Below are 16,934 nucleotides of genomic sequence, written 5' to 3'. Positions count from 1 at the left end.
GTTAGAAGTAGGGGCTACGAAGGTTAGAGACTTAGATGAATACGAGAGGATGTGAATGTTGTCAAAACTTTTAGGTTTTTTTTTTTTTTTTTGGTGTGAACTTTTCACTGTGTTGTGTTTTGGATGAAGAAGAGGAATATTTATAGCCAAAATCATTTCTTCAAATGGCTAAAAGTTCAAAAGGGTGGGATTTTTTTTTTTAATTTGAAATAATGTCATCTTTGGCTTACACCTCAAAATGGCATGAAGCCTTTATTATCAAAACCAATTTAAAAAAGATACCATATTCGGTATTTCTCCACTTATCTTAGTTACCCTAACTAAATGGTTTAGTTACTTAAACCAAACTACCTACAAAACTTATAAATAGTTAAATAACATTTTTTTTTAGAAAAAGGTAGTTAATCACAAAATTAAACATAAACCAAATTATGACAAAAATTAATCTAACAATTAAATTGATTTTAAATAATTTCGAATAAAATTAGGTGACTACAAACTGTTTCCAATTTCATAGTCAACTCAATATCAAAATTTTACATATTTTCCGGCATCGTCAACCATTTCATTTTTCTCCAATCACTTTTTCTGTCTCCTTCAAGCCCATCTGGTTAGTTCAAAATTTGTTTACTTCATGTTTCTTTATCTTTTCTATTTATTTATATTTTAGTATATGAGTTACCGTAAACCTACCTCGTAATCCCTATGTTCAGTGAATTCTGTCTTCCAGTCATGTTCTTAATTTTGTTGTTTATCATATCTTCCGGTTCGTTAGATTACACATTAACGTAACACTAATGGTATTTTGTTTCATTACGACATATTTAGATCATTTTATTCATTTTTTTGTTCAGTAAAGGTTTTATGAATAATATATACATTTATATACTATTATGTGTCATTCAATATTATAGCATGTGGTGGTGGAGTTGAAGATTTTATCTAAAAGATTTTATAGGAATATCTTTGATTAATGAATTAATTAAAAGATGAGATATTCAAAAGATAAAAGATTTCCCATTATTTTAGGAATCTTGCTAATATCCTTAAAAGAAAAGGAGATTTATACATATAAGATATATGTGTATAAATAGGTTGTTACGGCGTAGTTGTGGGCGACGACGAAAAAGCTGAAAAACACAAGTTGAAGAAGACTACTCACGTTAGTGATCGTCTGCAGAAGCTATTGTAGTAGAGCGGGTTATTAGATCATGGAGATAATCAGAGAGGGACCATCAACTTCTCGTCCTCCTATACTGGACGACAAAAATTACTCGTACTGGAAGCCTCGTATGATATTTTTCATTAAAACCTTAGATGGAAAAGCATGGAGAGCCCTTGTTGCTGGTTATGAACCTCCAATTGTCACTATGGATGGAGTATCAGTGCCAAAACCGGAAGTTGATTGGACAGATGCTGAAGAACAAGCTTCAATTGGAAATGCAAGAGCTATAAATGCTATCTTCAATGGTGTGGATTTAAATGTGTACAAACTTATTAATTCCTGCACCACTGCTAAAAAAGCTTGAAAAATATTGGAAGTTGCATACGAAGGAACTTCTAAAGTGAAGATATCCAGACTGCAGTTGATAACTTCAAAATTCAAAGCTTTGAAAATGACCGAAGATGAGTCAGTCTCTGGATATAATGAGAGGGTTCTGGAGATAGCTAATGATTCACTACTACTTGGTAAAAAGATATCTGAGTCTAAAATTGTTCGCAAAGTGTTACGCTCTTTACCTAGGAAATTTGACATGAAGATCACTGACATAGAAGAAGCTCAAGATATAACAACCTTAAAACTTGATGAGCTATTTGGGTCGCTACTTACTTTTGAAATGACTACGTTAAATAGAGAAAGTAAGAAGGTTAAGGGGATTGTCTTTAAATCAGCCTGTGAACAGAAGAGCACTGTAAATCAGTCTGACAATGAATTTAATCAAGATGAATCAATAGCCCTATTAACGAAACAGTTCTCTAAGATGGCCAGAAAGTTCAAAAGTATGAATACTACTGGAACAACTGTTAAAACTGGAAAACATGATGGTGAGAACTCTACAAGAAAGGGTAATGACTTCTCATACAGAAGAAATAGCGACCATGGTAAGAAAAAAGAGGATATAGGGAGGTCATTTAGATGTAGAGAATGTGAGGGGTTTGGTCATTATCAGGCTGAATGTCCCACGTATCTCAGAAGATAAAAGAAAAATTATTATGCTACCTTGTCTGATGAGGACTCAGATGATGACAAAGTTGATCATAGCATGAATGCATTCACAACATGTATTACATAAATCAATTCTGAAGTTGAGAGTGAATATTCTGATAATGATGAGGATGAAGAGCTAACGCTTGAAAAACTCAAAATGCTGAGGAAGGAAGACTCTAAAGCCAGAGCGATTCAAAAAGAAAGAATTCAAGACTTGATGGAAGAAAATGAACGGTTAATGGGAGTCATATCATCTCTAAAAGTGAAATTGAGAGGTACAGAATGAGTATGATAAAACAATTAAGTATGTGAAAATGCTGAATTCAGGAACTGACAGCTTAGACTCAATCCTGAACTCAGGGCAGAATGATTCAAGTAAGTATGGTCTCAGGTTTGATGCTTCAACAAGGAGTGTCAAAATTACAACTGAAGTAAGATTTGTTCCAACTTTAGTAAAAGAAACAACCGAACCAAATTATAAAAATGTGATTGCTAATACAGGTGGTAAATCTTCCAGATGGGTCTGTTATTATTATGGTCGAAAAGGTCATATTCGGTCATTTTGCTACAAATTACTAAGAGACAGGAGTTATCATCAGAAGTCAAAATTTAAAAATCATCAGAATAATTGTATGTTCGCCGAATGGAACAATAATATAAGGGGAACCCACATGATTTGGAGAGTGAAGATTTTTGAGAAGTGCAATGTTGCCTTTACACAGTTCAAACCCATGTTGATTCCTAGTACTTTGACAGTGGATGTTCAAGATATATGACTGGCAATCGATCATTCTTTACTGAATTAGAGGAATGTGCCTTAGGTCATGTTACTTTTGGAGATGGAGCCAAAGGTAGAATTATTGAAAAAGGAAACATTAATAAAAGTAATCTACCTTGTCTTAATGAAGTTAGATATGTGGATGGATTGAAGGAAAACTTGATTAGTATAAGTGAACTATGTGACCAAGGATACAGTGTAAACTTTGACAACACTGGTTGTGTAGTTACTGACAAAAATAATCAAGTGTTTATGAGTGGCAGATGACAAGCAGATAATTGTTATCATTGGAGCTCCAATAGTTCAAACATATGTCACTTAACTAAAACTGACCAAACCTAGTTGTGGCATAGGCAACTGGGGCACATTAGCTTGAGAAGCTTAGATAAAGTTAACAGAAACGAAGTTGTTGTAGGCATCACTTCTTTAAATATCAATGACAAATTCTTTTGTGGGGACTGCCAAGTTGGAAAGCAAACCAAAACGTCTCACAGAAGTTTAAGGAATGTTATACAATCAGAGTCCTTGAACTCCTACATCTTGATCTTATGGGTCCCATGCAAACTGAAAGTTTTGGTGGAAAGAAGTATGCATTGGTTGTTGTGGATGACTACTCCAGATTTACTTGGATTCGGTTCTTAAAAGGAAAATCAGATACTATTAAATTATGTATAAGTCTATGTGTGAATTTGTAACGAGAAAAGGGGTAAAAGATAATCAGGATCCGTAGTGATCATGGGAAGGAATTTGATAATGAAGACCTCAATAATTTCTGTCAGTCAGAAGGAATCCATCATGAATTTGCTACTCCTATAACCCCTCAGCAAAATGGAGTAGTTGAACGGAAGAACAGAACTTTACAAGAAATGGCTCGAGTTATGATACATGCCAAAAGCTTACCTTTGAATTTTTTCACAATAGGGTCACCACTCGATCTGGTACTACAGTCACACTATATGAATTATGGAAGGGAAGTAAGCCAAATGTTAAGTATCTTCATATTTTTGGAAGTACTTGTTACATTCTGGCCGATAGAGAGTATCATCGAAAGTGGGATGTGAAATCAGATCAAGGAATCTTTCTTGGTTACTCCAAGAATAGTCGAGCATACAGAGTATTTAATATTAAATCAGGAACAATTATGGAAACAATCAATGTTATGGTAAATGATTTTGAATCTAATGTCAATCAGCTTAATATAGAGGATGATGAGACCTATGTTACACCTGATGTTACTTCAACTCTTCTTAAGAAAATGCCTAAAGATGATTCTCATCTAGACAGTACGAAGACAAATTCAAAAATAACTGATGAGGTCATAAACAATGAAACTGTGCTTGTCCCCTCTGCACATGTTAAAAAGAATCATCCGCCAAGTTCCATAATAGGTGATCCGTCAGCTAGAATCACTACCAGAAGGAAAGAGAAGGTAGATTACACGAAAATGATTGTTGATTTATGTTATGTGTCAACAATAGAACCCATATCTGTTGAAAATGCTCTCAAGGATGAATAATGGATAAATGTCATGCAAGAAGAGTTACCACAGTTCAAGCGTAACGATGTATGGACGTTGGTTTCTAAACCTGATGGGGCAAACATCATAGGAACTAAGTGAATCTTTAAAAATAAAACTGATGAATCTGGGTGTGTAATAAGGAACAAGGTCCGTTTGGTCGCTCAGGGTTATGCACAGGTAGAAGGTGTTGATTTTGATGAAACTTTTGCATCTGTGGCTAGACTTGAAGCTATTTGCCTTTTGCTCAATGTATCCTGTTTCCGAAAATTTAAATTGTATCAAATGGACATTAAAAGTGCTTTCCTAAATGGATACTTGAATGAGGAAGTCTATGTAGCACAACCTAAAGGGTTTGTTGATTCTGAATTTTCTCAGTATGTCTACAAGCTTAATAAAGCTCTATATGGATTAAAGCAAGCACCTAGGGCTTGGTATGAACGTTTAACAAAGTATCTGGGTAAGAAGGATATTCCAGGGGAGAAACTGACAAGACACTGTTTATTAATAGAACCAACACTGATCTCATTATAGCTCAAACTTATGTTGATGATATTATCTTTGGTGGATTTCCTAAAACACTTGTTAATAACTTCATTGACATAATGAAATCAGAATTCGAAATGAGCTTAGTAGGTGAATTGTCTTGCTTTTTGGGGTTGCAGATCAAACAGAGAAGTGAAGGTATATTTATATCGCAAGAAAAGTATGCCAAGAACATACTCAAGAAGTTTGGTCTGGATCAGTCACAATACAAAAGGACTCCAACTGCGACACATGCTAAAATTACCAAGGATAGTATTGGTATTGCAGTAGATCATAAATTGTACAAGAGCATGATTGTGAGCCTCTTATATTTAACGACAAGCAGATCGGATATTGCCTATGCTGTTGGAATATGTGCTCGATATCAGTCAGATCCTCGTATCTCTTACTTGAATGCAGTTAAACGAATAATCAAATATGTTCACGGAACAACCGATTTCGGAATTCTGTATTCCTACAATACATCTTCTGAACTGGTGGGATATTGTGATGCTGACTGGGCTGGTTCTGCTGATGATAGGAAAAGCACCTCTGGTGGATGTTTCTTTCTTTGAAATAATATTGTTTCATGGTTCAGTAAGAAACAAAATTGTGTATCTCTTTCCACAGCAGAAGCTAAATATATAGCTGCAAGGAGTGGATGTACTCAATTGGTATGGATGAGAAACATGTTGAATGAATATGGGATTATTCAAGATGTTATGACTTTATATTGTGATAATATGAGTGATGTAGATATATATAAAAAAAATCCAGTCCAGCATTGTTGAACTAAGCACATTGATATAAGACATCACTTTATTAGAGAGCTCATTGAAAATAAGGTTATTACATTGCAACACATTCGCTCGAACTCACAATTGGCAGACATTTTTACTAAACCTCTTGATGCAACCACGTTTGAGCACTTACGTGTCTGTTTAGGAGTTTGTAAAATATAGCTCCTTAACTAGCTAAAATGACGGAGCACTTTTACACGTTCCGTAATGATGGATTTGTCTACGCCGTAATAGGGATTAACGCTTATCTCTTCGGCTTCTGTGGTAGTTCTTTTTGGTAAGAGAGAGTAGTTAAGAAGGCTTGAGGGTTTTTTTAAGCTGCACGTTTCATTCTTAAATCGTCAAGCTTTTTCATCTTCTTATATCCAGCTGTGATTTCGTTTGAAGTTTATTATCCTTAAGAAGATTCAACAATGGTGAACAATCGTAAGGGAACCTACACTGACAAGTCCACTGAAGAAGTGCTTGAAGCTCCGAGTCCAAGAGCAGCTGTGCATGGCATACGAGTTCGTGGACGACAATTCAAAAGCACCCTGCCATGGAGACCATATAAACTTCTGTCTGAGAAATCACATGTAGACATTTCCTACAAACTCTGATGACCTAGATGACGTTCCTTTAGCTCGATTATTAAAGAAGGTTGCTGCTCCTGATGTCTTTCCTGAAAAATCTGCTGATCCTGTTTTGTCTGTTCACTCTCAAGAGAGTTCGTCGTCTGAAGATGTGTTCGTCCCTACCCCTGGACTTTGCCAAACTTCTTCTATAGAACCAGGTCCATCGCATTATTCCCCTCTGATTCAGTCACCTATTACGGACAATATTGCTTCGACTGATCCACATTCTACTCAGATGAAGATGTTGTTGAACCTGTTGGTAATGAAGATGTTGTTGAGCATGTTGACACTGATGATCATAATGATGAGGTTCCCGTTGATGATAATGTGGATCAGAGTGCTCAACAAGAAACACAATCAGTTCTTACAGAACCAAAGCCATCTAGGAAGAAGGTTCAGGAAAATCGACGAAACATTACTACCAAAACTGGTAGAAAGAAAGTTCCTCTAAATATCCCATCAATCCCGATTGATGGTATATCGTTTCATCAGGAGGAAAGCGTATAGCGGTAGAAGTTTGTTGTGCAACGGAGAATAGCTGACGAGGTAAATATTTCAGACAAACATCATTCATGTGTTAGTATTATGAATCTTATCGAGAAGGCTGGGTTGTCAAAAACTATTTCGGATGTGGGCCCGTTTTATCCTCAGCTTATTAGAGAATTCATAGTTAACTTGCCAGCTGATTTTAATGATCCAGGTAGCCCGGATAGTCAGATTGTTCATATTAGGGGTTTTAAATTTACAATTTCTCCTACTATGATAAATGGCTTTCTAGAGAATACTGTTTCAAATAACTTTTCTCCATCAGCTCTGACACTGATGTTTTAGCTTTTGTATTATCTAGAGGGACATTATCTTTTTGGCCTACTGATGGTATACCTGTTATTGCTCTAAGTGTCAAGTATGCCATTCTGCATAAGATTGGTATTGCAAATTGGTTTCCTTCATCCCATGCTTCTAGCGTTTCTGTTGCGTTAGGGACATTCTTGTATCGCATCAGCAATGACGACAGGGTAGACGCTAATGCATTTATCTATAATTAACTGTTAAGGCATGTTGGATCATTTGGGGTCAAGCTTCCGATTGCTCTACCAAGGTCCTTTTCTGATTTACTGCTACACTTAAATGCTGCTGTATTAACCACCTCGGATGCACCTGGTCCTGATCCTAAGACCTTATCACTGAGCTACAGACTTTTTTAGGGCAGTCATGTGCTTGATATAAATCATGATGTGCATCCTTCTCTAGGGCCTCGATTGTTTGATACAACGGACTGGGATGAAGCTACTGATGGGTTCTTTGTTGATAGAGAATTGGCTTCCAGAATTCTTAATTCCCTTACAGCCGAGTCTCGTTCGCTATCCACTGCCATTAGTTTGTTGTATGAACGTCGTTTGGAAATTAATTCTCTTATTCGTCATCTGAAGACCTTTGCTCCATCATCAAGTCGAGGGGATCCTAGTTCTAATTGATGTATTTTTTTTCTGGTTCAAAGGGGGAGTGGTGGTGGTGCAGGCTGATGTTTTTGTTGTTGCTGATATTGTTGTTTTGTTTGTTTGAAGTTTATTTTGTTCGTTTGAAGTTTGTTTTCTTTGTGAGTTGTTTGTCTTTTAGTAACAGAAGTAGTTTTGTTGTTCCTTTTTAATGACTGAAGTAATTGAAATATTTTGTTCGTGTTATGAGAAGTCATATTTGGAAATGAATTCATCAGTACCGAAGTCTGTGGTATGTAACACATTGTTATCATTCGTTTTAGGCATCAGCCAGAACGTGCGATACAGTTGAACTAGAAAAGAAATTCTTTTTAGACAAAAGGAGGAGTTTGTTGAAGATTTTGTCTAAAAGATTTTATAGGGATATCTTTGATTAATGAATTAATTAAAAGATGAGATATTCAAAAGATAAAAGATTTCCCATTATTTTAGGAAGCTTGCTAATATCCTTAAAAGAAAAGAAGATTTATACATATAAGATATATGTGTATAAATAGGTTGTTACGGTGTAGTTGTGGGAGATGACAAAAAAGCTGAAAAACACAAGTTGAAGAAGACTACTCATATCAGTGATCGTCTGCAGAAGCTATCGGATTTTAAAGGTATTATGATCTTATGTCTATGAGATCGCATGTTGGTCGAAGTTACAATAATTGATGAGTAACAAACGGAATAGTGATTTGAGTGATCATTGAGATCTTTAGAGAGATTTAAAGACGTTGTCAAAGATATTCACTCATGTGTTCAGGGGGAGCCTAAAGCTAGACATCGTGAAGATAAGTAATTCAAGGGGAGCCTGGAGTCTGATGTCAAGACGCATGTTATTAAGTCGTATTATTGAACAGAGTACCATATGTTGTATTGATGTATATTGACTCAAGTGAATATTAATAAAGATTACACATCAGGGCTGTACACAGCTCTCCAGACGTAGGCAATATTGGCCGAACTGGGTTAACAAAGTTTCTTGTGTTATTCTCTTCTGCTGTCCCTCTAGATATTACAGCTGTTATTAGCTTTAGTATTAACTGAAGACTTAATTGATTATCTCACATTGTTTTTTCAGGTGGTGAGTGTATTTCAGACTAATATAGCTAGTCAAACTTGTATGAATAAAAAAATGTCCTAGTGGCATGTGGAGTTATTCCTAAGACCTAAATTTTCAAATTCAATTCCGTTGTTGTTACTTTTAACAATGATATTTATATCGATCAAGGACAAGTTAGTTCAGAAACTTTTGAACAAAAGACTAAAATCTAGTTGAAGCCAAAATTATTAGTATTAAAATTGAATTTGATCGTGGTTTTAAAAGCCAAATGGTTTTGAAATATAGTATGTAGTACATAATGAAATTTTTTCATTTTCTTATTTAAATACGAGTGTGAGGTTAATGAACTTATTTTTTTAAATATAGTATACATTATATAATGAATTTCTTGTCTTTTTTTTAGTATATACGATTTCATTATTAAAATGATTTTATGTTGTGTTCATCATGTACACTTCCATTTTTATAAGAATACATAAGCAGTGCCACATATTTATTATATACCAATGCATATTTCGAATATTGTTATTATATGTTCATTATATACTCATGACTATTTGCAATAACACGTAATCAGTGACTCATATATTTGTATTATTTTTTGTTAGGTATGCACATATACATTGTTATCTAATATTGTGTTAAATATACAGAAGTTTATAATGATCTATTTAAATCGAAAATATTTTCAATCATGGTAAGATTTTACAAATTAACTTTCAATATATGAAAATTAATGCAACTTTGATGAAATAAAATAAGTCTATATAAAAAATTATTAAATTACGTGAAATATATAGAAAACAATGCAAAACGAAAAAAATGACGTGGTATATATACTTGACTGACTGTAAATAGGGGTATATACTGTAAATTACTTGGCATATATACTTTATTCACAGTAAATTTTCTTTATAGGAAAAATCTACCAAAAAATTTCACCGACGTACTGAAATTTTTTGAAGGAGATGAACGGTATAAGAAAGAATGGATGGAGGGAGATCGAAAAGTGAGAAAGACCAAACGGAGGGAATAATTTTTGGACAAAATTATCACCAAAAGAGAAATAATTAAGGGGTAATCTTTGTTGAAGTGTTCTTTGTCTAAAAGAATATCTTTAAAATTAAAAGAGAAGATTTATTTAAAAGAGTAGATAATCAATGAATATTTGATTCTCCTATATTTAGGGAATCTCTCTAATTATCTTCAAGAATATAATAAGCTCATATTCCTTAGGGATCTTTTTAAAGATACAAGTCTTATACATATCTGGATTAATATGTATATATATGTTTTGAAGATCGGTAAAAGGTGTGCAGAAATAGTGAGAAAAGTCTTGTTGGTGATACTTCCTTTCGGCTTATCATTAAAGCGCCTGCAACGAAAGGTAGCTTGAGTTAGGTCTTTTGAAACAACATGACTACCTAAAGTAGAGAATTCTGCGGATGAGTAATATACAGAATGAATCTATGGTTGGTTTGATTAATAGTAGAGTTACGCATACGTTCAGGGGGAGTCTGACTATCAGACGTTGTTGACGGGAGTCTTCTTTATTCCAGGGGGAGCCTGGAGTCTAACGTTAATACTCATGTCACATAGTTATAGTATTGAGAAGTATACATAAACTATATTGATGTCTTGATGTTTATGGTGACTATTAATAAAATGACTCATCTGAGCTGTGCGTAGCTCCCCAGACGTAGATAATATTGGCCGAACTGGGTTATTAAAGTCTCATGTGTTATTCTCTTCTACTGTCTCACTAGTGATTACTTACATTATTAACTGTAGTCATAAATGAAGGGTCCTTGATTATACTTACTGTTTTTCAATCTTGATTATAATATTACTATAATAGAATTAATCTCATACCATATTTACATAGGAAATCTAATAAATGCAAATCTTAATCACATGCAATGGTCAACTTTTCTTATTTCATTTTTCTATTTTTTTAGTATATTATTAATAATAAAGATGGGTAGTTTAGTTTATTGGGCTTTACATTTGTATAAAATTGAAGTACATTAGAACATTTATGAAAAATTTGGCAATATTATTAGGTTCAACTTGTAATAAGGCACCCTACTTATGTTATACTAGTTAAAACCCCTTCTTTATAACCACTAGTTCTGCTACTTCACTGAGCTTTTAATAGCTTTGGAGTATAACCCATTTAAAATGGGCTATTGAAAAGAAAAAGGGGTAAGAGAAGGGGGGGGGGGGGGGCGTGTAATCCCATCGAAAAACTCGTACACATAAAAAATAACCCTTTTCTTTTCTCATTTCGTCTTTTTGCTCGTGTGAATATGGTACACTTTAACAATCGACTACACCGCAATACCCTCCCTCCCTCAATGGCCGTTCAACCAACGACGATGTCTATCTATTCGTCTCTCTACTGACTTTATTTTCGTCATCGTCGCGTCTGTTCGTCTCTCTACTCCGACCGTCGTCACTTTCCATCACGCGATTTCCCAAGACTTGCGATCTCTCACACGACCATTGTCACTTTTTTTATTTCTTGGCTTCATCTCCCATACTTGCGATCTCTTAGCTTCATCTGATCTCTTACCGTCGTCACTTTCAATAAGTAACAAAAAGAACAAAGAATGGGATAATAATGAACTACAATGTTAATACAACATGGATGTATGTTTAATTAGTTGAAGTTTATGCTGAAGTTTGATAGTATATTTAATTAAATAAACTGCAATGTTATATCTACAATGTTTGTGTATTGGCTTCTCAAGCGTTTGGTGCTACTTTTTTGTTTAAAATATATCTCATTTACTTTGTTCTGTTTTGCCATTGATTAGTCATAGAAATTAATGTGATAACATGCATTTATATGGAGAGGAAAATGTTGTCCTAATTTAGTTTATAAACTTGAGTTGTAATGGTTGAGTCATTACACTTGTAAAATTAGTAACAATTTATCCCTTAGACTTTATAAGTAACGATTTTTTTAGTTTTGTTCTTTCAAGACATATAATGGTGTACCATGTTCAAGTATAGTTGGAGGAGCATTAAGAAACCACTTATTTAGTTTTCCCTTTAGCTCTTGAGTCTTGACAGAATGACCTCTCAAAATGACAAAGTTACCGCTTCCTTGTTAACAGTAAAGAAATCCATACGAGGATTCTCTATCTCTCTATCGACAACAACTCATGTATGATCTAATATTTACGCCCACTAATTACTTGTCTACTTCACAGAAAGAGATTTCTGTCTAACAATCTCATTCACCTTTAAATACCAATTGTTTAATCAATTTCCAAATTCTACGATAAACTACCAAATCCATTTTTATCTAACTAGTTTTCAATGGATAATCACCACGCCCCCAGTTTAGAGTTGACAAATCACAACAACTCTTCCCAAGATCCGGTCTAGCTTTCTATATTATTTTAAAAAACTAGCTTCATAATGGGGGCTTGTGGATGTTGTAAACTTGGGAGTTTAGTAGCTATCTCATTTGGAAGGTTAAAGTTCCTGAGAAAGGTGAAATTTTTCTGTGGGTCTTTGTAAACAAATAAAGATTGAGCACTAATAAAGTTCAATAGAGGCTGCCTAACTCATCTCTTATTCACAGCTCGCTTGCAGCCATATACTAGAATAAGTTGCTCCAAATTTGGGATGTTAGTTGATGTGAATGGAGAAATCAAATATTTGAACCTGAAATTACTTCTTACTCAGTTTGAATATCATTCTAATTTTAAGTGTTTGCTTGTTGATCTTCTGTTGGCTTTAACTTAACGTTCACGTGTTCTCTAGCTTTGGTTTCCTTTTTAAATATGGTTTGTTATATTTGCTTCTTTAGTGTGGATTGTTTAAGTGTTTTAAGTGGTTGTTCTTAGTTCTCTCACTATTAGAATGAGTTTTAATGACATTACCGATATTATGTCTAAAAAAAAGGATAAGGTAGATTAAATTGTGTCGTTGATGAATAATTTTACTAACATAATATAATTTCTCTTTATACAAATTTTGTGTGTCATTAAACAAAATTCAAAATTCAAAATCCCAAAACCCTAAGGGCTCGTTTGGGGTTAGGGTTGGGACTGTGGGCTTAGGTTAGCCCAACCCTAACCCCCGTTTGGGCCGAAGGTTAAGGAAACCCTAGTTTTAGGGTTTCCTTAACCCGTTTTCGTCTGCCGCTTTGTACGCCGATTCGCGTCTTCCCCCTTTTCGTTAATCCAGTTTCGTCATTCCCCTCAATCCGTCTTCCATTTCCGCGTTGAAACCGTGTTCAATCTTTTCCTCAACCCTTCTTCATCGAAAATATTTTCGTTTTTCTCTTCTTTCTGTCATCTCCCTCAAGGAATCGACTTCGTGTTGTTTCGTTTCGTCTTCTCCCTCAACGAATCGAGGGTTTCTGATCATTTTGTGTTCTCCGCTCCATATCGTTTTGTTTCGTCTTCATCCTTTAATCCATTTCCTTCGTTTTGTTTCGTCTTCTCCATTTGTTTCATCTCCCTCAAGGAATCGACTGCGTGTTATTTTGTTTTGTCTTCTCCCTCAACGAATCAAGGGTTTCTGTTCGTTCTGTGTTCTCCGCTCCATTTCGTTTTGTTTCATCTTCATCCTTTAATCCATTTCGTTCGTTTTGTCATCTTCTCCCTCAACGATCCTAACCCGCACTTTCTGTATATTTTCTTCCTTCATTTTGCCGTAGCGTTTTCACGATGAAACCCGATTTCGTTACGCTGAATCTTTCTCTGCATCTCTCTCATCCGTCTCTCTCACTCCCGAAAGGATTTTTGTGTTTGTTGAAGCCGACCGTTCAATGTCGTTGGCTCCAAACACGATTTCCTTTTGGAATCTAGGGTTTTGGCTTCTTCTTTACTCCATGTCGCTCGCGGTTCCATTATGCGGCCGGGTGTTTCGCTTGGCATTTGGTGATTCCTTCACTGATAAGACAGAAACTTCACTCTGCCATTGGATGCGATGGAGCTTGGTAGGGAGGTATTGGAGTTTTGAATCCAACTTTTTTTAAGCCGATGATGAGTTCCAATTTTGAATTGAAACTGATTTCTTTTGGAATTTATGTATTTCTTTGCATTCTGTTGTGTCTTCTGTGTTATTTGTTTACATTTTGCGGCCATGTGTTCTGTATTATTGCGGCCATGTCTTCTGTGTTATTGTTTTACCTTTGGCGGCCATGTCTTCTGTATTATTGCGGCTATGTCTTCTGTGTTATTGCTTTACTTTTGGCAGCCATGTCTTCTGTATTATTGCGCCCATGTCTTCTGTGTTATTGTTTTACCTTCTCCGGCCATGTGTTCTGTATTGTTGTGATGTCTTCTCTGTTATTGCTTTACCTTTTCCGGCCATGTGTTGTGTATTGTTGCCATGTCTTCTCTGTTATTGCTTTAGCTTTTCCGGCCATGTGTTACAATTCTTCTACTTTTTTACAATTCTTCTATTCTTGTATTCTTTTCTTACATACTATTTTCTTACAAATTTTGTTACAATTCTTCTATTCTTTTCATACTGTATTGTTACATTCTTCTATTATTTTCATACTGTATTGGTCTTCCTTTCTGTATACCTTCCAGTGTTGTCTCTTCCATCTGTTTTTATTGTATGGTTTTGACATACTATTTTCTTACAAATTTTGTTACAATTCTTCTATTCTTTTCATACTATATTGTTACATTCTTCTATTATTTTCATACTGTATTGGTCTTCCTTTCTGTATACCTTCCAGTGTTGTCTCTTCCCTCTGTTTTTATTGTATAGTTTTGGTATAGCTTTCAGTATATAGGCTTTGACTCTTTGGACTTTGCTATGCTTTATGTCAGTTGTAGCAGAAAGATTCCCTGTCTTTTATTGATAGATAGGTTGCAGTCCATTACTTTGGTCTTTATTTTTTGGTTTGCCTCCATTAAAGTCCTCTCAACTTGCCCCATCTTTCCCCTATATATAACCACGTTTCCTCTTTTCATTCACTGCATTCTTGTCTCTCTTTGTATCCTCTCTCTGGTTCTAACTTATCTTTTGTAAGTTATCTTTTTCTTTTTCTCTGTTTGCTGATTCTTCATTTGTGTTAGCATATATGTTTTAATTTTCCTTTTCCTATATGTTTCTGTTCTCCTTTTCGTATATGTTTATGTCCTCCTTTTCTTTTAAGTTGCTGTCCTCCTTTTCTGTTATGTTTTTGTGATCTTTTTCCTATACCTTTCTGTCCTCCTTTATTTTTTTATGTGTTAACTATGATGGAATTCCATTCATTATTTTGAATGGAATCAAAACTCTGAGGCTATGAATTTAAAAATAAACTTCTTGTTTCGGTTTCCCCATTCAATATTCATTTGGGGTAAGATTTGTAGTCATAAAAGGTATGTATATGTAATATTTTTTTTCGTACCTTCTTATCGTGTGTTATGTACAATTATTATCCATCTTGTTTGTGTTATGTAGAACGTCGCGATTCACGAATTTACTATTCGAAGAGGTACTATTGTAATGGCCGTTTGTAGGCTTTGTATACTGTATTTTTTCTTATTTAGTTTTTTTTGGGTTTTGTATAATTTTATAATGAACATTTTGTTTCAGTTTATAATATGTATATAGAACATTTTGTTTAATTTTGTTAAATATTGTATCTTATTAACTTCCTCTTTTTTAACTATTCTTTTTTGTATATAGTAAGAACAATTTGTATTTACAAAATATGCAATTAATTAACAACATTTTCTATTTAACAAAAATTGAATTAATTGTCCAATTAAATATTAACAACAATTCGTATTAACTATCAAACTAATTAACAACAATTCGTAATTTAAAAAATATAAAAGCTTTTCTACTACCTAATAAGTACATTTAACAATGTTTTTTATAAGTAGAAAGTTTTAATTTTATTACCAATGATTTTTAGTAATATAAATAATTTTAGTAATGTTATCGATTTTTGAAAACAAGTGTTTAATTCGGTAAAAATATGATAATAAATTTGCATATCAAAAACTTTTTTACTAATACTGTTTTTCAATATGATAATAAATTTGCATATCAACTTTTTACTAATAGTGTTTTTTCAATATGATCATAAATTTGCATATCAACAACCCTTCCTTAATCTTGTTTTTTGAATATCATCATAAATTTGCATATGAACAACTTTTTACTAATACTGTTTTTTTCAATATAATCACAAATTTTGATACTAATTAAATTATATTAATGGAATACACATTTCATAAACTTGGAAAATATGTCTTTAAGTACTATTGTTCGGTTTTTTTAAATACTATTGTCTCGAGTACGTACATTATGTATCATGGAAATATTTAATTACATGCCTTCCATTTTCAACTTCTTTAATTTTATGTATCATTTTCAATGTTCTAGTCACCCATAATCTACTTTCTTTGTTCTATGTTCACAATATATATCGATATTGTACTAATTCACTTAGTACATGTTTTTTAGGAAACTTTACATACATTGTAATGGATGAACAAACACTTATTGGAGTCCTAACTGCATTCACATTGGCCCAACGTTAGATTTTACTAACATTGGAGCTATTAATGAACAACAATAAGCGTCTTCCACATACACCGTCCGATACACGCCATAGAATTAGGGAGCTTGCTTACTTTCGCATGATACACGAGTCAGATCTTGTGTGTCAGCAGAGCACGCGGATGGATAGGCAAACATTCGCAATTCTATACCATTTACTTAGAAATGTGGCTGGTCTTTCGTCGACTGAGATTGTCGATGTTGAGGAAATGTTAGCAATGTTCTTGCACGTCCTTGCTCATGACGTGAAGAACCGCGTCATCCAACGGGAATTTGTACGGTCCGGTGAGACAATATCTCGACATTTTAACATCGTATTGTTGGCTGTTCTTCGACTGTACGAGGAGTTGATAAAGAGACCTGTTCCGATAACAAGTAGCTGCAATAATCAACATTGGAAGTGTTTCGAGGT

The 16,934-nt window shown here is 34.2% G+C and overlaps 1 protein-coding gene across 1 annotated transcript; it reads left to right on the top strand.

Annotated features, from left to right (window-relative positions):
• The first annotated feature begins 6,241 nt into the window (after positions 1–6,241).
• On the top strand, positions 6,242–7,917 carry LOC127150695 (uncharacterized). The gene is made up of 6 exons (XM_051089197.1): positions 6,242–6,334; positions 6,408–6,600; positions 6,678–6,943; positions 7,046–7,142; positions 7,274–7,458; positions 7,648–7,917. Exons 1-6 carry the CDS (start codon positions 6,242–6,244, stop codon positions 7,915–7,917), a joined length of 1,104 nt encoding a protein of 367 aa, XP_050945154.1.
• Positions 7,918–16,934: the final 9,017 nt, after the last annotated feature.

This window comes from Cucumis melo, chromosome 8, assembly GCF_025177605.1.
Source record: "Cucumis melo cultivar AY chromosome 8, USDA_Cmelo_AY_1.0, whole genome shotgun sequence".
Lineage (NCBI taxonomy): Eukaryota > Viridiplantae > Streptophyta > Magnoliopsida > Cucurbitales > Cucurbitaceae > Cucumis > Cucumis melo.
Note: the sequence above shows the minus strand (reverse complement) of the source record. Positions and strands in the feature narration are given on the sequence as shown.